Raw genomic sequence first — 22792 nt, forward strand, 5'->3', positions numbered from 1 at the left:
AATGGCGCAGCTCTTCCGGGTTCGGATGAGCCCGGGGAGGGGGGGTTGAGGCTGTTGGGGCCGAGAGAAATGTTCCCGGAGTTTGCTTACCGGCACCCCCGCTGCTGCGGGGGTGACATCACGCCGCCGCGTATTGCCACGCGCGACGTCACGCAACCCCAGCAGAGCGCGGGTGGGTTCTCACCGCCGGTGGATGCCCTGCGCAGGGACCCGCCACGACGTGGGCTGAGGGGAGGGAAATGTGGCCGGTCCCCAGCCTGAGGGAGAGGCCGGTTCCTGGTATTCCTGAGGGAAAAGGGATTTTCAGGTTTTCCTGAGGGAGAAGGAAATTTCCCATTTTCTGGAGGGAAAAGGAAATTACTGGTTTTCTTGAGGGAGAGGCTGGTTTCTGATTTTCCAGAGGGAAATGGGAATTTCTGGTTTACTGAAGGACAGGTCATTTTCTGTATTTCCTAAGGGAAGAGGAAATCTACGTTCTTCCTGAAGGAGAGGCTGGTTTCTGGTTTTCCTGAGGAAAAAGGAAATTTCAGGTCTTCCTGAGGGAAAGGGAAGTGTCAATCTCCTGAGAGAGTGCCTGGTTTCTGGTTTTCCTAAGAGGAAAAGGAAATTTCTGGTTTCCTGAAGGGAAAAGGGAATTTCTGTTTTTCCTGAGGGAGCGACCGGTTTCTGGTTTTCCAGATGGAAAAGGAAAATTCTGTTTTTCCTGAGGGAATGGCCGAGTTCTGGTTTTCCAGATGGAAAAGGAAAATTCTGTTTTTCCTGAGGGAATGGCCGAGTTCTGGTTTTCCAGATGGAAAAGGAAAATTCTGTTTTTTCTGAGGGAGTGGCCAGGTTCTGGTTTTCCTAAGGGGAAAAGATAGTTCTGATTTTCCTGAAGGAGGGGCTGGTTTCTGACAATTCCTGAAGGGAAAAGGAAATAACTGGTTTTCTAGAGGAAGAGGCAGGTTTCTGGTTTTCCTGAGTGAAAAGGAATTGTCTATTTTTCCTGAGGGAACAGAGAATTTCTGTTTTTCCTGAGGGAAAGGCAATTGTTCTGGATTTGCTGAGGGAGAGTTTCTGTTTTTCCTGGTTTCTGTTTTTCCTGAGGAAATGGGAATTTCTGGTTTTCTTGAAAGGCGGTTGGGTTTCTGGTTTTCCTGATGGAAAAGGAAATTTCTGGTTTTCCTGAGGGAGAGGCCCCTTCCTGGTTTTCCTAAGGGAAAAGTTCCCTTAGGAACTTTCTTAGGAAATTTCCATTTCCCTTGGAAATTTCAGGTTTTCCAGAGCGAGAGGCTGATTTCTTTTTTTCCTATGGCAAAAAGAAATTTCTTTTTTTCCTAACGGAAAAGGAAATTTCTGGCTTTCCTGAGGGGAAAGAGATTTTCTCTTTCCTGAAGGAGAGGCCAGTTTCTGGTATTCCTGAGGGAAAAGAAAATTTCTGGTTTTCCAGAGGGAGTGTCTGGTTCCTGGATTTCCCAAGGGAAGAAGGTAATTTCTTGTTTTCCTGAGCGGAAAGGGAATTTCTGGTTTTCCTGAGGGAGAAGTCGGATCCTGGTTTTCCTAAGGGAAAGGAAATTTCTTGTTTTCTGGAGGGAGAGACCAGTTCCCAGTTTTCCCAAGGGGAAAGGAAATTTCTAGTTTTACTGAGGGAGAGGCTGGTTCCTGTTTTTCCTGAGGGAAAAGAAAATTTGTTTCTTCTGAGAGAGAGGCCAGTTCCTGGATTTCCTAAGGGGAGAGGAAGTTTCTGGTTTTCCTGAAGGGGAGGCCAGTTTCTGGTTTTCTGGAGGGAAAAGGAAATTTCTAGTTATCCTGAGGGAGAAGGAAATTTCTCCTGAGGGAGAGGCAGGTTTGTGGATTTGCTGAGGGAAAAGGGAATTTCTGTTTTTCCAGAGGGAGAGGCCAGGTTCTGTTTTTCCTGAGGGAAAAGGTAATTTCTGTTTATCCTGACCCAGGGAGCAGCCACTGTATTCACACAGTTTGAAAACATAATCCTGATTTTTGCCTCTTTCTTCCAGATGTCTAGCCATGGCGGAAGGGGAGAGGCCGAGGCCGCTCCTCCGGCTGGTGCAGGAGGGACGGCTGGACCTCCTCCGGGACGAGCTGCGGCCGGACGACGCACTGAGCTCGGCAGTGCGGAGCCAGCGCTACGGGCGCTCAGGGGACACGCTTCTGCACCATGCTGCCCGGTACGGGCACCAGGACGTCCTTGCCTACCTGGTAGAGGCGCTGGGGATGGATGTTGAGGTGTTCAATAGCGACTACAAAAGACCCCTCCACGAAGCGGCCTCCATGGGCCACAGGGAGTGTGTCTGCTTCCTCCTGGAGAGAGGCGCGAGTGTAGACTGCTTGAAAAAGGCAGACTGGTAGGTCACTGGCTTGCTTTGCCACGGGTCAGAGCGATATCTGAAAGAGGTTTGGATGCAGAGGGTGGGAATGCGACTGCAGGAGCTGTCATTTAGAATCATGAAATCACAGAATGGTTTGGGCTGGAAGGGACCTTTAAAGGTCATCTAGTCCAACCCCACTGCCATGAGCAGGGACATCTTCACCTGGATCAGGTTGCTCAGAGCCCCGTTCAACCTGACCTGGAATGTTTCCAGGGATGGGGCATCTACCACCTCTCTGGGCAACCCTCATCATAAAACATTTCTTCCTTATATCTTGTCTGAATCTCCCCTCTTTTAGTTTAAAACCATTACCCTATGTCCTATTGCTACAGCGCCTAAAAAAGTCCCTCCCCATCTTTCTTACAAGCCCCCTTTAATTACTGAAAGGCCGCAATAAGATCTCTCCGGAGCCTTCTCTTCTCCAGGCTGAACAACCCCAACTCTCTCAGCCTGTCCTCGTAGCAGAGGTGTTCCAGCCCTTGGATCATTTTTGTGGCCTCCTCTGGACCCTCTCCAACAGGTCCATGTCTTTCCTGTGCTGAGGACCCTGGAGCTGGAGGCAGTACTGCAGGTGGGGTCTCACCAGAGCGGAGTAGAGGGGCAAGAATCACCTCCCTCGACCTGCTGGCCACGCTTCTTTTGATGCAGCCCAGGCTATGGTTGGCTTTCTGGGCTAAATTACAGCCCTATCACTGATTTCCTGCTGTTTATCGTAGAAGTGGTAAATTACTGCTTCGTTAGCAGATCCAATTTAAAAGCTTTCATCCGCAGCTATTCGTTCTTCCCCATTCCCCTGTTTGTTGGGAATCGGCGATACCGATACACATTTTTGTCTCCTGGTCCTCAAAAAGTGAAATAGGAAGATAAAAAGTAAGTTTTTCTCCTGTTTTCCCCCCAGCAAATGGAGCCTCTCAGGTCAGATTTGCTACTGATATAATAGCAACAGCCTCAGCAACCCAAGAAACAACTGGCTTCTTCAGGGCTTTTGTTTGCCTGCCACGTGGGTAACATGTAAGCAGATGATAAGGGAATGAGAATTGAGAATAAAAAATAAAGCCTAATCCACAGACAAGCAGCAGCTCTGATTAATGTCAAATTCTCCTCTTGAGGAGGGAGATTTCTGTGTACCACCTTGCAAAAGAAAGGAAAGATTCTCCCCAGCCCACAAATTAAAGCCCGGGGAGGTTGGTTTGAAGCTGAACTAACACAAATACAAAGGCAGCATCCCGGTCCTCGTAATTCGAGGCTGTGCCAGCGTGGTGCTGACATCAGGGGGAGCAGAGGGAGGCAGAGATCTCATGAGCTGCATGAGAACACGTGTGCGAGCTTGGTTTTCTTTGATAGGTCTGCAGTACCCTTCCATCCTCAGATTAAAAATGGGGAGCTATGTGCCTTCTAGCGCATGTCCCAGCCTTCGGACAAAGTCTCATTTGCATTGAAAGTATACGCTGAGCTGAGGCACTGTATAGAAATGGAACTGCAGGAAACATGGAGCTCCAGGCTCAGCTCTACCCCGTTGTCCCCAGCAGACGCGTGTCTAATATCTTCTTAAAAATCTCCATCACTGGAGATTTTATCTCCCTTCTCAGCAATCTCTTCCTGTCCTTATCTGTCCCTACACCTGGAGCATTTCTCCTGAAGTCTAAGCCAAATCTCTCTCCCTGCGGTTTAGGCCCACGAGTCCTTGTTCCTTACGCAGTGGGAAGTTTTTGTGCCACAGCTTTTCCTGAATAAGGAATGGTTTGGGTTTTTTTAATCTCCCAGCTGACGTATGTGGGTTGGTGAAAAGGAGATAAGCCCTCTCCGTGCTGGAGAAGTGTTCATCTTTTCTGGGAAAGCTCAGAGGTTTCTGTCCGATCTGTGTGTGCACTCAGCATTCGATGATTGGGTGAAGTTTATAAACAGATAAAATGAAGAATGCAGCTCCCACTTGCAGCAGTTAAACTGTTATTGTTATATAATGTGGTAATTAAGGAAAACAGGGGTTGGTGCTGGTGAGGTCAGTGAAATTAGTCACTTAAGTAAAGCCAAACATGGGAGATGTCTGTGGGTTCACCACCTCGAGTTACCCATGCTTTGCCTTGCGAGTAGACCCTCAGCTAACGCTCACCTCCTGATGGCTCTCAGCTTGATCCTCCGAAGGAGGCTGCAGATCCAGCAACCACACCGGTCCTCAGTGGGGAAGGATGGGAAGAAGATAACAGGTCAACAGGGAGGAGAAACTCAGTCGTGAATCTGCCCTACTGCGAAGCAGGAGCTGGGGTGGTTGTTCATCCGCAGCGCGTGGGTTATGGGTGTGAAAATGTGTTTGTTGCTGGATACGGGGTTGAAAGCAGGGTGAGATGGGCTGTGTGCCGTGTTTATTCATCAGATGTACCCACTGGCTTTTCAGGAGCACACACACAATCCGTGCAAGGCATAGCTTGGAAGTTGTGGGATGGAGAAGATGCTGTTCCCCTGGGGAGCTTGTAAAAAATGTTTTTAAATATCAAAGGTTGTTCCCAGACATGTGAAACAGGACAAAACTGTGAAAAGCTTCACTCTCAGGCCAGCTGCTCTGCCTCAGAAATGTTCCAGAGTGGCATTTGCTGGTACACTCATGCCCTACTGCCAGGAGATGCGTAGCTGTCTGTGGTTTGCTGCCTGCAGCCGCAGCTGCCTGTCTGGGTGACTGGCTGGGGTAAGAAACACTGATGTTAACAGCTCTGTCTCGAGAGTCCCCAAAAGTCCAGACCTCGTATTACCTGCATGAAAAAGCAATGCTGTAAAATCTCACGGGTCCATATGCAGTGTGTGGTGAGCCTCAGTCAAAGCATCTGATGTAGGTGAGACAATACATTTAGCCTCGGGCTTGGAGAAGGTCTTTGCCTTTAGCCAGCAAAGTTTCCTACTACCTCAGAGTGGCTTTAGCCCATCAGTTTTCCCTCTGGCTAGCTCACCACAGCTGGCACTGAGCTACTGTGTTTTATTAGACAGGCCGGTTGATGCTACAGACAGCTTTAAATCATGCTTCAAGCTCAGACGTTAGAACAAAAGCCGTCAGGCTCGTACGGCACTGTCTTTCTGGTTATTATGTTTGCCTCGTCTTTCTTTTAGGACTCCCCTAATGATGGCTTGCACCAGGCAAAACCTGGAGGTGATCAAAGCTCTTGTGGAGCATGGAGCCAACCCGCTGCTGAAGAACAAGGATGGCTGGAATTGCTTCCACATTGCGAGCCGGGAGGGCCATCCCCAGGTCCTCCGGTACCTGCTGGACGTATCCCCTGGCAGCTGGGACACAGAGAGCACGATAAAGAGAACGCCTTTGCACACAGCAGGTAAAAGAGGGTCCTGTTGCCACTAAACGGGTTGGAAGAGAAGAGTGGGCTGTGGTGGCAGCGGAGAACAGAACGTGAACTGAAACAACAGCCCCTTTTAGTTTGGAGAAGCAAAGTGTGACCTATGTTGACACAAAATCACAGGGAAACGGTTAAATATTAAGTTATTGAAATTAAATTAAAAGAGGCTAGTGGTGGGTGCTCACCTCTCTGAACTTCAGTCTGCTAACAGTGCTCTGCTGCATCTTTGCATGGTTTCACCTCAGGACAGACATTCGTTTTAGTTGCTTTCAGATAAATAAACAGCAAGAATTAGGCTTAATATTTCTTAATGATGTGCCAAAGACTGAGCTTGTGAGGTTGCAGGGTCTTCATTTCCCATTGCACTTGAATTTTGCCTGTGCTCAAAGCATGTTTTTGTGGTGCATAACAGTTATGTTCTCTTGGGAGTGGTGGATCCATCCCAGGAGCACTCGCGATCACCCACTGCCTTTGGCCTCCTTGGACCAGGGTGTTCGTCTCCATCTCTGCCTCCCTGTGACACATATGTCCAAGCTCCCACGGCTCAGAACACGTTGCAATACGCTTTTTCTTGCTGGCCTATAAAGCTGCGAATTGCACTTGGAAAATCTGCAAGGCTCCAAGCATATTCTGGCATTTTAAAAGTCCTAAAAGCAGCAGAGCTGCTGAGAGGCACCTTTGGGATCTGCCTGTTGATGGACACTTTTACCAGTTTGGTTTATAGTCTCGTCGTCAGTTTTTGTAGGTGACATCTCTTGAAATGATCCATTTTTGTCCGAATGCTTAGCAGGTTAAGTCATTATGGCAAATCTGAAGATCTGTAGGGTCTCTAGGCATAATCTCCAGAAGAAACATTAGAAGTTTTGTTATTCTCATGCTGCTCTTAAGAAGGTAGCATTGAGTGGTGAGAAATCCAGAGTGCCTTTCTGCAAAGGAAAAGGATAGTCTCTGCTGGGGATACGTAGGGGCTGTTGTTAGGTTTGGAGCCCACCATGTCCAATTCCCCTTCTCTGCCCCTTTCATTGGTTTAAAGGGAGATATAAAGGGAGTGAACTGGTTTGAAGAACCACGGATGTCATCAGGCATGGTGGGGAGCAGAAGGGCACAGTTAGCTGAATGGTGACCCAGAGGCAGTCTGCATTTGGTTTCTGGTTTTCTGACTGTCTCATCCTTGAGATGGAGTGATTCATCTTAATTTAAGAACGATGCACAAGGTATGCCTCAGTTAAGTTCTCCGAGTCTTAATAAGTTGAATAGCCCCAAAATCTGTTAATGCAGAATTAAGTTTGTGCCGCTGTGTCTCATTGCCCCTTACAGGGTATCAGGTCTGGTTACCCACAGACCCATGCAAGCTAGGCAGTACAGATAAAGCATGTGTCTCCGCAGAGCTTAAATCCCCTTAACTCTGCCCTCCAGAGATGCAGTGGGAGTGGATGATGAAGGGAGCGAGTGAGTGAAGGGAGAGGTGTGTGACACTGAGTCGGGGTGATGTTGTGCGGCAGGCGTGGGGCTGGAGGGTGGTGGCTGACCTGAATCTGAAACATGTCCCATGCCTGAGTGGGAGTTAGGCTGTGCATCCCAGGGCTCGGCAGCATCTCCGCAGGAGAGATGAGCGTGGGGAGCCACCGCTCAAAGCTGTGGCTACCTAAACTCATTTCCCAAAGAATTTAATAGGGATTGTCTCTCCGGAAAGACCCGAGGTATCGTGAGGAGACCCCTGCTGTGCTGTAATTAATCAGTTGGGTATCTTGCTCCTTGGCTGTCGTTCCCATTACTTCTCCGGCCCTCAGTAAGTCACCCGTCCACTGCACTGTGCTCATCAGCAGTGACAGTCCCAGCCCAGGGGCATTAGCTTCGCCTTAGTCCTTGTGCTTGACCTGGGAATGAAAAATAGCTGATGAGTTGTTTGATGTTTCAGGCTGGGCAGCGAGGAGCAGGTTGCTTGAATGAGAAATGGCTAATCCTTGTTTATTTGCGTGTTCTCCTGCCCCTGCTCAATCCCAGGTCTTGTGTTCCTGTGTCTGGGCTGGCAGGCTGGGCTTGCAGCCCCCTCTCAGCCCTCTCCCTGCAGAGAGGTGGATGTTGGGTTGGAATCTGGGGGTTGAGGATCTGGGGACAGGGTCAGGAGCAGGGTGAGGACTGTCCTGAGGAAAAGGGGTGCTTTTGGCCTTGAGCTTAAAGTCTTCTCCCTGCCTCGTAGCGCTTGGGCTATGGGGGTACAGACAGCAATGGTGGGATCCAGCGCCCAGTTCTCACTGCCTCATAGAGGTGTCTCCACCTCTGTGTTGCCTCCTATGTTTGACTTTCACTGTGGCAAAGCCATCAACCCATGATTTGGGTTGATTTCTGGTCATTTTACTGATGTGAGTTAGACCCTGGACCACACATTGGTGGAGCAGCAGCCAGTGCAGGAGCGACTAGGCAGTGGGAAGGGCTGGAGCTGCTTAAACTACCTTTGTCTCCAGCATAATTTTAACCCAGGACGATGCTGGGGGCTGCTGCTCGGTGGGTGCTGGTGCCAGCATCCCCACGCACACCGCCGCATAGCCCAGTTACACAGACAAAGCTCGTGAGGCAGGGGCATGGGCGAGGGGCTGGAGACGATGCTGGAGCTGCCAGGGGAAATCATGTCAAGACGAACTGCAGTCTCAATGAGTTTGCATCCCAAGGGTGTGGATATGAGCACATTAACCCGTGACCAGTCCAGCTGGCTTCCTGGCATAGTTATCCTTGGATAGATGATGGGTAATTTTCTCCCCTGTGCAATTTTTTTTCGGGTTGATTCCTTAAGCTTTGCTGCTTCGTATATCCGTAGCCCGAGGCAAGAGAGCGGGGGAGATGTAATTAGAGGAAGTGGAGTGCAACAGTGGATCTGAGCGCTGCAGCTTTCTTGTGTCTCTGTTGCTGTTAAAGGATGTAATCGTGTTGCTTGGGGTGTTTTTTCTTCACATGGCTTGGGTTTTTTAAAGCCTCCATTTTGAAAATCCATTTTCACAGTGTGGCTCTGCCTGTATATACATCAGCTCAGGTGAAGGGGTGATCAATGGGCAGGGAGCAGGAGCAAACGGCCAAGATCTGGGAGGATGGGAACCCCTCCTTGGGCTTTCAAAGAGCATCTATCGTGCAGCTGTGTCTGAAGGTTATTGCTGGTAACACACATTTGCCAGGGGCCCTTCTTCCATCACACAGAGTAAATAGCCTGATGTAGCAGCTCCGGGCTTGGTTTGATATTTTTTTTTTCTTTAATGTATTTCATTTGTTTTGCAAAATGGCCTGCAGAAAAAAAGCCAGATCAAGGCTGTCCTTACATTGCTGTAATATGATGTGTTTAAAAAAAAAAAAAAAAAAGGAGAATTATTTCAGTGCATGATGTTCAAATCCTCCCCCACTGTTGTTTTTCCTCTGAGATGCTGTCTGGGTGAGGATGCTTCATTAGGATGATGAGATGGGTAGTCTGAGTGGCTGAGGAGGGGTGGAAATGCCATCCAGCTATTCACCAGCTCCCTGCTTTGTGTTCATTTTGCTTCTCACAGATTTCACTTTGGGGACTAACAAATACTTGCAAGAAAAGATCTTTGTGTCAGCTTAATCGTACATACGGTCTCATGCATGCAGTCTGCAGGTAGAAGCAAATGGTGCCTATATGCATGCCTTTTCCCTGTTTTATCTGGTGATTTCCTACAGGATCAGGGGAAGGGAAGGCTTGAGATCTGGAGACAATGTTTTAATTACCAAAAAAACCCCAAAAATCTTTGAATTTAAAGCCTCTGGGAACCCCTTCCCGCATCATGAGTAAGCCAAAAGGGTCAGAAACCTGATTATGTTTCACCGTAGGCAGACAGTGGGATGAAAACATAAATTAACCCTGCGCTTCTCTCTCTCTCTGTCTCTCTTGCAGCAATGCATGGCTGTTTTGACGTTGTGGAGCTGCTCCTGGAGCGGTAAGCAGGCTTCCTCCCAGCACTGCCTCTGCCTCCCCGCTCTCCCCCACCTCCATCCACCGCCAGGCTCGATCCAGCCGCCTGGACACAAAGGGCGTTTATGCCGTTCGGGAAGCCCGATTGCACAGCTGCTCTGCATGCGATCCCGAGGCCGTCTCCATTTCCTCCGGGTTTTTCACAGCCAGTTAGGGGCCTTTGAGACAAGGACGCTCGCTGGATGGGCTCCGATGGGCTCTGACTTCACTATGACATAAACCCTGATTATATAACTCGGCTCTTTTTCTGTGCTGATTCATTCCCGTTGCCTCTGAGGCCATACGATAACAACAAAAACAGTTTTCTGGCAGCTTGGTTCTGGGTGCAGCTCCTCCAGGCTGGACTCAGCCTCCAGGCTTTATTTTCAGGCTCTGGCTCCCAGGAGACTGCTGTGAAGTGGCTTTAAATCAGCCCGTGACCAGTCATCCTGACCCTGTTACCTTCCTAACCAGCACTGCCTGCTGCCAGAGCTAGAGCAGCTTTCCCCAGGCATCGCAGCCACTGCTAGCTGCAGCTCCTGTTAGCCGACTCGTCCCAGCCTTGTTAATTCCTGTCCGCGCTTGGCCCAGCATAAACATAGCCCTGTGATTCCAGCCAGGCTTTCAATTTTAATTCAGTCTTCTCCCATTTCAATGGAGCTTTAACCTGAGTGAGACCTGTGGGCTTTGATTTTGTATGTAGTGGTGTTACATGAGGATATGGTTTTCCCCTCTGCCAGTGCACACCTTACCCCTTCTAGAGATCCTCTGTTCGGGGGGCAAGGGAAATATAAATGATCTATAGAGCCCTGGCTTTCGTGCAGCCCGAGCAAGCTGCACTGGCTGAGTACCAGATCTCTGACCCAACAAACCCCAGCAGACCGTACCCCAGGCCATAAAGCACCAAGACAGGTTTATGCATGGTCTATGGGCAGGCTTTATATCTGCCGTTTCTGATCCTATCCGCTGATGGTCTCCTGCCCCACCAATGCAAAGCAACTGGTGCGGGAAGGATTTTAGAGCTGCCTAACAGTTCTGTCCTGGCTTTTGTCTTCTCTCCCAGGTGCCACTACAAACCTGACAGCAGAGACAAATGTGGAGTCACTCCCTTTATGGATGCTGTCCAGAACGGGCATGTCAACATTGCCCGCCTGCTCCTAGAAAAACACCAGGTAGGTGCCAAAAACCTCACCTCCCTCCTCCAGGACCTGACCTAGAACTGCCAGGACAGGCAATCCATGTGTTCACCATAACCATATTGTAAAGAAGCAAATTCCCAAATTGTAAAGAAGGGAATTGCGAAAGAAGGCAAATTCCCCCTGGAGATGAGCAAGATTTTTGCCGAGTATGGCCACCAGGACTCAGCTTATGGTGAAGATCTCACCCTGGGGCAGGGATATGTCCCTGTAGCTGGTGAAGGGGGATGGAGAGATAAGGCAGTGACAGGAGGGGACAGGACTTGCCCAGCACTGCAGGGGCAGCTGCGTCAAAGCCAAGACCAGCACTCGGAAGTGCCAGGGCTCAGCGTGGAGGCTCTCGTGGCAGCGCTGAGGGTGGGTAACACGGAGGCGTCTGGCTGCGCTGGCAGCAGCTCATGTCTGGCCAGCTTCTCTCGTGGCAGCTGCTGCTCTCGTGTTGTGTCCCAGTAATCTCTGATTTCCTCCAACATACAAGGCGTAACAGGGATGTCGTCAGAGCCAATTGTGCATAGCAGGAACCAGACCGCTGCATTATTTATTGACTGCTGAACTGATGTGAGATGGTTGGAGCCCCCCTAATGGCTGCTTCTCACGGAGGTGGCGTTGTGCCTCCTTTCTCACCTACTTTGCCTTCACTTTGCCTCTCCCCTGCACCAGCTCTGCTGTTCATTGGACACCGTGCCGAACCGGTGCACCACACTGGCCTGGCAGAAAGCTAGCATGGCAAAACCAATGAATCTGTGTGTGCCATGCTGGCAGGTTGAATTGGCCAGCTGAGCCCCCAGCATGGCACGGAGTGGGCCAGGGAAAGTGGTACCATGGGAAAGTGGTACCACACTTTTCAAGATCACAGGCTTTGGACTTACTCAGGCCTAACATGTAGCCTCACCCAGCAGAGATGGTTTGATGCCCAGGTTGTGTTCGAGTGCGTAGATACTTGTTGACTTCAGGAGATGTTCATGTGCTTGTCTTCACTCATCTGGCCCTTACAGAATAAAACATTTGTGAAGTTTGCTTACATTTTTAGTCTCGTGTTTCAGGCAATGAAGATGGAATAGTTGATTTAATTTTCTTGCCGTAGTGCCCTGGCTTACTGCCATGAAGCAGCACTGGAAATGCTAATGGCAGTGTTGCTACCTTCTAGGTTTTATAAAACAAAAAATCAGGCCCACTAGACTTCAAGAGGCTGGATTATATCCTTTAAGATGAGTGCACTGTGTATTACTTCTGTTACCCTTCTTAATTTTACGTCTTTGCTGTTCATGTTCAGAGACTCACAGAAGAGATTTAATGAGGTCATCCACCCATCTCCCTCCCTCTACCTGTGTCCAAGTTCTTCTCCACCAGCACAAAGGTTGGACATGGGTTGTTTCTTGATGCTTTAAGGAGTTGAAACCCATCATATATATTCCAACTGAAGAGAGAGGGGGCTTGGTTCTTCTTTTTTGGCACTAGTTTTGCTTATCACTTAACAAGCTCAGCAGAGAGCTGGCTCTGGTCTGCACATCATGGTGCTACCAACTGCACCGGTCCTGCTGGTGACATCCCATGTGTTCATTGCCATCACTATGGCCGTGGCAGGCAGACATGATTCTGCTTGGGCTGATGATTGTCCTTGAAGGTTTGGCCAGGCTGTTCATTGCTTTTCCTTTCCCTCCTCCCCCGTTCTAGGCCTGTCCTACAGCCTTGGACGCGCTAGGCGCTCAGCCTCTGCACCGGGCAGCCGTCACTGCCCAGGATGAAGCCATCCGGTTTCTCGTCTCTGAGCTGGGTGTCAATGTCAACGAGAGAGCGACAGCCCTCCAACTCACAGCACTGCACTATGCAGCTAAGGTTTGTTCCTTTTCCGAGGCTTCCCCTACAAAGTCTTTGCCAGTTGGTGTGCTACAGGCAGGCATCTAAAACAGGCTCTTTTAGGTGTGCGCCACTGATGGAGGATTTAAGTTCCTAGCTCATCCTCTCTCACTGTCTGTCTGCTCCTCACCAGTCCCATACCCTGTTTAATGGTTTTTAGACCCTCATTAAGTGTGTCCAGCTGTCTGCAGAGTGGCGGTGGGTATCTGAGTTGCTCTGTTCACCACTCTCCTGCCCATGCTGCTGACTGCGCTGTGGCTTAGTAAACCCTCCTGCCTGGCATGTGGCTGAGTGGGGTCGTGCGGGAGCAGAGGCGGGTGGTGATAGGGCACAGCTCCTTTGCCGCACATCCAGTTGGCCATGCTGTGGATAGGGCTTGACCCACACCTCTGGTGAGCATTACTCTTCCAGTTCACTGCCTTTGGTCCAAAGTGCAATACCTGAAGGGAGTCTACCCTGCTAGTTATTGGGAGCTGTAGGTACCAACAGTTTATGAGCTGTGACAGTTCTTGACCAGCGTCTTCTCACTTGCTTGGCAGAGGAGATGTGGATGAAATGTTGCTCAGATTTCTTTTGCTGTCTTTCTTCAGCCCTGGAATTTTGGGTCACGGCAGGTCAGTGGCCAGTCTCCATGTCAGCAGCTTGCTGGACAGAAGATGTGCTGTGATGTGCTGTGAAACAGCAACTGTTTGTCCCAGTAAGCCGGGTTCTGGCCTGCCCATGGCCAGACGTGAGAAAGGAGAGGTGGAAAGGTGGAGGGAGCTCCCGGATACTTATCCGTGTCCTTCGCACAGGAGCTGTTTTGAATTCCAGGCAGTGAGAGTTGTTTGAGCTTTCTCCTCCTCACATCTCACGCCTGTGCAGGAAGTGGGGCCTGGTGGGCTGTGGGTCCTGCAACGCTCCCTGGGAGCACAGAGCAGATCCCAAAAGCCTCTCACCACTGACCAGGATCCCTCCTGGGACCCTGCTGCCTCCCTTCTGCTTGGTGCTGTCACATCACAGTGTGCAGCATGCTGGCAGCTGGCAGCAAGGGAAGGTCCCTGCTCGGATCCCTGCATGTTAAACCTCATGAGCTTTAACATGCAGCACTCGGAGCCCGGTCTAGACTTGTAGTGGGAACGAAGCAGCGTCCCAGCGCCCCGCTCCTACAAAAGCATCAACGACACTTACTGGGAGTGCTGGCAACAGTATTCTCTTCCAGCAGGACCCAGCCGTGGCATTTGCTGGCTCCCACAAAGGAGGCCTTTTTCCCAGCTTCCCTTCCTCATGCTCTGAGAAACCATGTTGAAAGCCCTTTTGGTTGCCAAGGGTACGTTTAACAGCAAGGCTATTTGGGAATATAATGTGCCTTGGAGAAGATCCCAGCTCTGTCTTGGCGAGCGGCTGATTGGGGAGAGATTTGATGGGTTTCTCTTCCTTCCCGAGGCTCGGTGTCACTTTATATTTACAGCATCATTTGTTTGGCTGGTGGGGTTTTTTTATTTCTTTTCTTATTACTTTGCATTTATAAATACATGAAAATCAAATTATGCTTTCAACTCCCTTTGCTGCCAAGGCTGTGGCAGCTAAAGCAGTTCCTGGCTTGCTGTCTTTGCCACTGAGAGGGGGTGTGCACACAGCAGGGAAATGGGAGCCTTGAGCAGGGGGGAAGATGCTACCGAGTTGTACGATAAGGGGGGAAAAGAGTGGGTGGTGGGGATAAAAATAAGGGCCTTCCATTCTCATACTGCACGACAAAGACTAATTCATTGCATTGAAGAAGTAATTACAAAATCAGGCATGTTATTTTGGGAGAGAGGATTTCTTTATGGAGAAGCTTGTGCAGAGAGGAGGGGTGTGGGGGCTGTATTGCATTTTCCCCTGCAGCGTTTAAAATTGTCTACCAGCAGAGGAAAGATAGAGGACACTGTGGGTTGTGACAGTGTGTAAGCGTGGTGTTCTGCGTCTTCTCACAGGGCATTACAAATACTGGAGTAATCCTTTAGGAAATGCTGGTGCCTGAGGGTACTGCAGGCAGATGTACAACAGTCCACATCAGCAACAGGTTCTGCTCTCTGAGCTGAAATATACCTCAGTAAGAGCAACTCTAGATCCCCATGGTACTTGAAGTGGATTTACAGTGTGGGAAAGCACATGGCTTTTTGCTGACATGTAGTCCTTTTAACAAACAGCCAGCTGCCAGCTATGAAAGGTAAGTCAGGGATCCTACAGCTCTGTGGCCAGCTGAAGTTAAAAGCAATTTAATTGAGTTACTTGATTGGAGGCAAGGACCGGAGAGGTAAAGGCAAGATTGCGTGACAAATTAGTGCGCTAATTTGCCATCAAGAAACATATTTAGGTTGTGTCACCCAGCTGTAAGTCAGAGGTTGGTTGTGCATTAAGTCTGCAGCCACTGGTGAAGGCAAAGCCGCGCTGGGAGACAATCGTCCAAATTCCTCACGCCTCAAGGTCCTGCCTGTGCAAGGTGGACCATGATTAGGAAGATGATATGGGATCTCCAGTTGTCTAAAAGCAGATCCACCTGCGTGGATCTGGACTGAGTTGTGTGTCTATCACACCTGCCTTGCCGAGGCACCGCTCACAGTCTTTGGCTGTACCACCACACCGCTGCAGCGTGATTTTAAGCACTATTGGTCTTAATTGAACACTTCTGATTTTAAAACATTGTGTTAAATGTTCTCAGAGAGAATTATGCTCCTGGGATGCCTCTTGCTGCTTTTTCAGCCTCTGGGTTGAAATTGCTGCCAGGGGCACGCGAGGCATGCAGACACTCTGACTGAAGGCCAAGCTCTGACTCCTTTCACAGGCTGCCAGCAGGAGGGCTGGAGAAGGTGCCCAGTGGCATCTCTGTGACCAATTCCTGTAGGGTAATGGCAGCGTGTCTGCTGTGCCTGGGCAATCCCTGGCTAATGGATCTGATCTGCGGTGCCACAGGCAGCCGACCCTGATTTCCAGCTGCTGTAAGGTCTTCTGGAGCCTGGAGCAAGTCCTGGTAGCCCCAGATTTGACCTTGACAGAGTGGATCTGTGTCTGTGCCCTTCCAGGTGCTGTATGCAGTTAGGGACAGATCGCTTGCAGCCTCCTTTCTTTTCAGGCCTGTGTTATTTCTGCTAAATGCAAAGGTGAGAAATTGTGCAGAGCTGGTTCTCAATAAATAATCCACATGCTTGTGCTCACCACTACAGGAAGGACACGCGCACACCATCCAGACGCTGCTGTCCCTTGGCGCTGATGTCCATGCAAAGGATGGGAAGAGCCGTTCCGGTAAGGCTGCTGAGCTATTTGTTCACCCTCTGTATGACAGCGAGAGTGTGCTTTAGTAACAGGAGCCCAGCCTCCAAAGCAGCCCGTGCTGCATCTGCTCAGCAGAGCGTGCAAGGAGATGCCAGATGCACGTATGCAAATGGCTCTTGGAGCAGCGTGACGTGTGGGGGGTTTTTTGTAGCTTTCATTCACTGGCTCTCTTCCTGCCGGACTTTCTGATGTCTAATGGTGTGGCTGAGCCTGCACTGGGGCCTTTCCCCTGAGGGAAGAACAGAGATGCTAATTGGTGTTTCTTTTTACCCAGCTCCTTATTTTGCATAAAACTTTTGGGAGCTTAGTATCTTTGATACCACTGCCTCGCCATCAAATTTGGTTGAAATTAGCCAATTCAAAACAAATGACGGGTGGGCAGACAAATACAACGATTACACAAGCTCTTAAACCTCAATTCCTTAGCAAACTGCCTAGGAATGGCTTATGAGCAAATAACAGAGATCTTGAACGTAAATATAGTTGCTATAGTAATGCCAGTGAGTTGGCATTCCCAGCGTGAGAGTATGAGGCATCTCTTGCATCAGTATCTCTCTCTCAAATGAAGTATATATAAATGGTTTCAGCCATTGCCAAAATTGGCAACTTACCCAGTCTTCAGGTTTGCTTAATAACACGCTTCAGCAGTGAGTGTGAACAGTCTTGTATCTCTCGATCTCTCCCTCCACCCCCTCAGTGAGTAAATAAGAGTTCTGCTGAACTCGTCCAACCCTGGGACGTTTGTGGTGGCTCCTCGCGCCCGTCGGCTGCCCTGTTCCCTGCCGCCTTTGCTGTGTTAGTGTCACCGCGTCCTGGGCAGCTTCTCACCCAGACTCCGCTCCTGCAAAGTGTCCTGCATGGATTATCCATGGGGATCAGGATGCCTCATGGTCAACATCAGCCTGCAGCAGGAGCTAACGACCCTCAGCGTAAAAGATACTCACCCCTGTGCAGGATTCAGCCAGGGGAAGAAGGCTGGCTCACCCTGCTGCACAAGCCAAGTGTAACAGGACTGCCTAACTGTGCTGGAGCCACGCTGGATCAGCATGCTGGCTGTCGGAGGGGTCTGCGGGATGAGCTGGGGCTGGGGCTGGGGTATTTCAGCCTCCTCCCGTGGGATGCTCTTTGCTGCACGCAGTGCATGGAAACCTTTCTGATTTACTCCCTGACCCTGGAGTGAGCTGGCAGGGAGCCCCAGCCCATAAAGGACTCTGGTCACATCCATAGTAGTTTCAGGCCCCTCTCTTGCACGTCGCTGTTAAATCCACCCCAAATACAGAGCAATAAGAAGCCCGGAGGCCTTCTGCTCTGCCTGCTCTGTCCCACAGCCTCCCCCTCCTGCTGTGGGCACCCTCTGCCCATGACTCAGTCAAAATGAACCAAGTTGGCTTCAATACTCCCAATATGTTTGCAAACCTGGTTAGCTTTGGTACAAACCAGGTTAGTACTGCTCGATGGATTGGAGGAACTAGTGACCTGTGAGGGAAAGACAGGGGTAATAGCTGGGGTAAGCTGGGTTGATCATTCTTCTACCAGCATGGCTGGGTGTGGAAGAGGACGTGTCCCCGGCTTGGGCAGGTTTAGTCATCCCATTGCTGCTGTAGATATGCACGGCCGCGGCAGTTGAGCCCTGCTGCACCATCACACAGCTGCTTGGCTGGGTGTTGCAACTGGGAAAAGTCATCTTTCACCCTCAATGTGTTCCCTCTGCTGACTCGGTTTCCTTCCCTGGGAATCTGATGTTTGCATCTGAAGCGGGCTGAGGCCGAAATCACCAGGCGATCTCAGCTCCTGTCTCAACATCTTGTTTCCCCCACAGCCCTGCATGCAGCGTGCGCAGGGCAGCAGGCGGCCACCGCACGGATCCTGCTCCGTGCCGGGCTGCAGGACACCCCGGATGGCACGGGCACACTGGCACGGCAGCTCGCAAGGAAGCCAGATGTCATCCAGGTTTTCCAGGAAACGAATGTCAGCACGTGAGACGAAATGGGAAAAAGAGAAGCCTGTTTCATTTCAGCGTGGTACGTTAGTTATCACTTAACGACTATTCAGATTTAGGCAAACACCTGTTTAAAATGACAGAATTTTTGCCCAAGGATTGAGCAGAGAAACCAAGCTTGACACCTGGGAAATATGTTTAGGAGAAAACATTTTAAATAGGATTATCTCAAAAAGATAATGGACGTAATGGGTCTGGGCTGTCACATTCCTGTACTGATCCCATCCTTGTAAATTCATGGCTGCTCTTCTTTAACTTCCAAATTTCAGGGCTGAACTTCACCTCTTCTTGTGCAGCACCCAGCACGTCCAAACAGCTGAGGCCGCAGCTCCCTGAAGTATAACCGTCCAAGAAAGGTGCCTCATGGGCCACTGCTAGATGACCTCTGGGGACCTGCATGGCTTGAACCCCCTGGAGCCTGCCTAGCTCTTGCTGGGATGTTTCCATTCAGTGGACATCCTCAAGGAGAAGATACACCTGGATCGTTGATTTTTATAACCCTTAATGGACCTGCTCTCCACTAATCTCTTCAGTTGCTTTAAGTGGCCACCTCTTTCGATAGCCCCTGAGAGAGGCCGAGTGCGGTGCAGTGTAAGTGAACCCTTGGCGACTCTTCCTTCATCGGGTTTGCACTGCAGAGGACAAGTGCAGGGAGTCTTCAAGCTGCATCAACCTCTTGCATCCTTTTTGTGGCCCAAGCCTGATCCCAAAGCCTGCTGAAATCAATAGTAAGACCTCCACCTTGCAATGACATCAAGGGTCTTTGGATCAGACTAAAAAAGAGGTATTTATTATTCCAGAGAGTCTTGCTTGGCACTTCTCACCACTGATAAACTTAAAAAAAAAAATCTGCTGTTTGAAGTGTATAGGGAAATGGCTTAATATTTAATGTAGCCACTAAGTCTCCAACAGCCTGGAATACACATAAAGGTAAGAGCTACTCTAGCTGTAGGTTTATTTGTATGCATCTGGAATTATAAATTTGGTTTTGCATTAGAAACCTGGCACGCCCCTGTCTGTACGTAATGTCAAGATGTAAAAAACAACAGGATTCTGTGGTTTTGGCAATAGCAGATGCTAAAAATCAGACAGGCCTATAACTGAGCGAGCGAGCCAGGTTTTGCTCTGCCCAAGCTGTGGTGCTCACGTCATGGTTTGATGCGTGACCCACGTGCTCCCGGGTGGGTTTAAGATGATGCTGGGCTCTGTTTGAGTGAGAAATTCCCAGCCCGTGGTCCCTGGAGCAGAATTTGCCATGACAATCCTAAGCCAGAGTGACAACAGTGCCACTCTCTTCTTGAGTTAAGCGTCTAAACCGGCTCATGTTGCAGGAGGAGAGGCGGTGTGCTCACAAAAAATCATTTGAAGGGCTAGGAGAGGGGACTGATAGCTTGCAGGAAGAGGAGAAGCAGGGCTCGATAGCATCTTAAAACTCTTCCAAACATGCCTGCAAAGACCTGTTTTTTGCTACTCTTCCCCTGTCTTGTTTCTCCATCTGTGAACTAGATTCTTCTCCACCAGGGAGGAAAAACAAATTAATGTTGGAAGGTGCTAACGGTGCAGGGTGATGGGAGCTGTATCAGCCTCTGGGCAGGCGACGAAGTGGCTTTATTCCTCTGAAGATCCTGAATGCTTCTGTAAATCTGGCCCTGGCCTCCATACAGAAATACTGCAGCCTGGTAAATGCAAGGGCCCACTTCATTCCCACTTTTCATGATTTTAGCAAACCATGAAATAGCTGTTTCCTCCTAATATTGCTACTAACGAGCTCAGATTGCTTGTGAGTCTAAGCTTTTATGAGAAAACAAGTGAGAATGTTTTCAAATGTCTGTCTCTACTTTTCCTGGCTGCGGCAAACACCTTGAAAACACAAAAGGCACTTTGTGTTATTTTGAAGGTGCTTTGTGATTTCTGAAGGCTTCTGGACAGTAGCGGAGGGCTTGTCCGCCTGGGACGGGGAGCTCAGGCACGGCGCTCCTGTCCGAAAGCGAGACGTAATGGCACATGTCCAGCACAGTCTTTTATTTACTCTTCTTTTTAAATCTGCCCCTCAGGCAATAAAAAGATGTACAGTAACAAACTGGCTCTTGTCATCACAGATGATCAGGTACAAAAGGATGTTAGAAAAGGAACGTGGATTCAGCTTTATGTCTGCAAAATTAGCCCGGGGAAGAGCCCTTGTTGTCTTTCTTGTTGTTTTTGCTGTCGCTTACTTCCTGCAAGGTAGGAGCCAAGGGGTCAGGACACCTTTGTGTCCACGGGAGTGTGCTGCAAAATGCTGAGAAGAGCTCGGCAGCGCTAGACTGAATGTGCGCGAACCCCCTGTCGCGTTCCCAGCAGACGTCTCACGTGGAGAGACGGTGCAGGCGCCTGGTCCCCGGGGAAGAAGCCTGGGAGCCGGGCTCTGTGCCACGCAGCGCTGAAGGCAGCTTGGAGCAGAGCCCGGCAGCCGGTGCACGGTTTCGGCACCGTCCTGTTACACCACCTCTTCCACCCTCGGCACCGGCGCTTGCTGGGGACCCTGCAAACACTCCTGGCCTTGCAGCTGTGGAGGAGAAGACCTAGCGCCTTTGTCTTGTGGGATGCAGCTGCGATACGGTCAGGGTAAGTAGAAGCATCTGGATAGGTAGGAAATAATGTTACAATGCTGTCAGAGTTCACTGGGAGACCTTACAGGAAAGGAAGGCATTTTGTTTTAAAATTGATTTTGCTCTGGCGGTCGCACCATCACACCCCCCCCAAACTCGCAAGCACCAAGACTCATGCCCGGTTTCCTTGCGATGACACTGAGGATGAGGGACTGCAGCTATTGCATCCTTATCACATCTCATGGGCTTTTCTTAGGTTGCTGACCATGTATTGGTTTTGGATGTGCCCTTTTGTCCCTCTTAGGAGCTGTCAGCGATTTTTCACCCCATCCTGTCCCCTTTCTCCGTGAGTTACAAGGATTCACACTCTGGCTGTTGTCTCTCAACTGTGGTGTCCCAGCTAGCTGCTGGTAGTCATAAGCCAAGAGCTTGAGGACATGCTGACCATGGTGCATCGCTACCAACTGTTTTGCTGTCTCTTCTCCTGCCTTCTGCTGCTTCCACAGCCCGACCTTCCTGCTCATTGTCTATCTAGGCCAGTCTCAACACTTCTACTGCAGGTGCCTCCATATAGACATCGCTCGAGTCCTCCAAGCCAACCTGCAGCTGCCAACAAGGTCATCTGTCCCCTCCCAAGCTGCTTGTGTGTCGCTGACTTGTCTGATGGGGATTTGTGATGGTGGCTAATGCAGATCGATGGTTGTCCGATGCTCACGGATGTTAGAGAGGAGGTAGAAAACCTGCGCCTCCCACTTGGACACAGAAACAGGCATCCCTGAAGGGCCCAATGCTGCCACATGCTCACGGGTGTTTCTGTGCAGTTGCCTGGTGCAGAAGGAGGTTTGCCCCAGTTCCTGGACAGATAATGTCACTGCCTCGCTGCCGGCATTGCTTACTCCTTGTGCGCTCTCCCACTGAGCGCTCCACGCCACTGAGCCTTCACCAACACCCTGTAAACAGATTTTTTTTTTTCTTTTTTTTTTTTCTTACCTGAGTGTGAACGATCTTGGTGCAAGATGCAGAGCCCAGCCGTGTCCCTATGGAGCAGGGAATGTACGGTCTGTCGATGAGCAGCGTTCACCCGTGGCACCTTGGGGCTGGCAGGTCTGATCCTGTCGGGGCTGTGCAGCTGCGTTCGTCCCTCCAGGCTTTGCTCCTCCAAATATTAAAGTCATTTAAAAGGAGATATTCTGCTCCCCCTCCGAGCCACCACGGCTGGGTTTTGGCTGCGTGATGGAGCTTCACCGGGTTCTCTGTCAGCTCCAGCACGCTGCCTTCCGCCTTGTGTGTCCTGGTAGATTCGGGGGACGCAGCCGTATGATCAAATTAAGATTTCTTAAGCCTTGCAGGTGTCTAAGCCACGTCGGCAGCTGTGGGCTGCACCCCAGCCGGGCCCGAGGCGCATAAGCAGCTTTGCTGCGGCTGCTGCGTACGTGCTCCCTCCCCAGCTCGCTCCTCTTCCACGGGATGCAGATCCACAGGGCGTTAAAACCAGCGCGCAGCCGGGAAATTCCTGCCTCGCTTCAAGGGGTGGTGGGCAGTGGAGACTGGGTAGCAGCAAGGATTAAAAAAAAAAAAGAAAACCTCTTAAATGCAAAAAAAACCAACCCAACAAAACCCAAGTCTCCTTTGCGTGGGTGCTGTGCTGGGGTTTTGCTGTGGACGGGGGGGATTTGCTGTGCCAAGGGTGATCCTGAATGAGAGCAAAAACTCTTCTTGGCGTGTTTTGGGGCAAAAAGGCGGAAATGTGAGAGGTGACGCGTGCGAGAAGTGAAACCTGCGTTTGGGAAGTAGAAATACACCGTAATTATCGTTTGTTGCCATAATTAGCAAAGTGGCTGCTGGTAAAAGCGCTTCCCTGCGGTCCCTGGGATGCGGTGGAAAAGCACCGGCTCCCTCAGGGGCTGCCTGGATCGGGCGTGGGTACCAAGTGGGCACCCATGGGTGCTCTGCCCTGCACCCAGTGACACCCGCGGTGCCCTGGGGGTGCCAACGGTGTCGAAGCCACCCCGGCCACGTGCCAGCATGTGCGTGCCCCTTGCACACGCGCGCACGCTCCCTTAGCACACGGATGTGCCCATTGCACGGGCATGCAAGTACGCACTGCGCACCCACGCTCCTTTTGCACGTGTGCAGGCGCACGTTGCACGGGTGTGGACCCATGTTGCACACGCGTGGCCACGTATGTGCCCGTTGCAC

At 50.4% G+C, this 22792-nt stretch overlaps 1 protein-coding gene across 5 annotated transcripts; it reads left to right on the forward strand.

Moving 5' to 3' along the window:
* The first annotated feature begins 22 nt into the window (after positions 1 to 22).
* Positions 23 to 21779, forward strand: ANKRD16 (ankyrin repeat domain 16). Of its 5 annotated transcripts, none has more exons than XR_012777414.1 (12): positions 24 to 172; positions 1995 to 2342; positions 5463 to 5683; positions 9603 to 9645; positions 10723 to 10831; positions 12530 to 12691; positions 15898 to 15976; positions 17826 to 18027; positions 18275 to 18789; positions 20105 to 20228; positions 20343 to 20609; positions 20898 to 21779. XR_012777414.1 is itself a non-coding variant. In XM_075513555.1 (9 exons), exons 2-8 carry the CDS (start codon positions 2005 to 2007, stop codon positions 17984 to 17986), a joined length of 1113 nt encoding a protein of 370 aa, XP_075369670.1. In that variant the 5' UTR covers positions 24 to 172; positions 1995 to 2004; the 3' UTR covers positions 17987 to 18027; positions 18275 to 20083. The 5 variants fall into 5 exon arrangements, 3 of the variants coding, with proteins under 3 accessions (XP_075369928.1, XP_075369670.1, XP_075369748.1); XR_012777417.1 differs by having other exon boundaries at positions 20346 to 20609; XM_075513555.1 differs by lacking the exons at positions 20105 to 20228; positions 20343 to 20609; positions 20898 to 21779 and having other exon boundaries at positions 18275 to 20083.
* Positions 21780 to 22792: the final 1013 nt, after the last annotated feature.

This window comes from Mycteria americana, chromosome 1, assembly GCF_035582795.1.
Source record: "Mycteria americana isolate JAX WOST 10 ecotype Jacksonville Zoo and Gardens chromosome 1, USCA_MyAme_1.0, whole genome shotgun sequence".
NCBI classification, from domain to species: Eukaryota; Metazoa; Chordata; class Aves; order Ciconiiformes; family Ciconiidae; genus Mycteria; species Mycteria americana.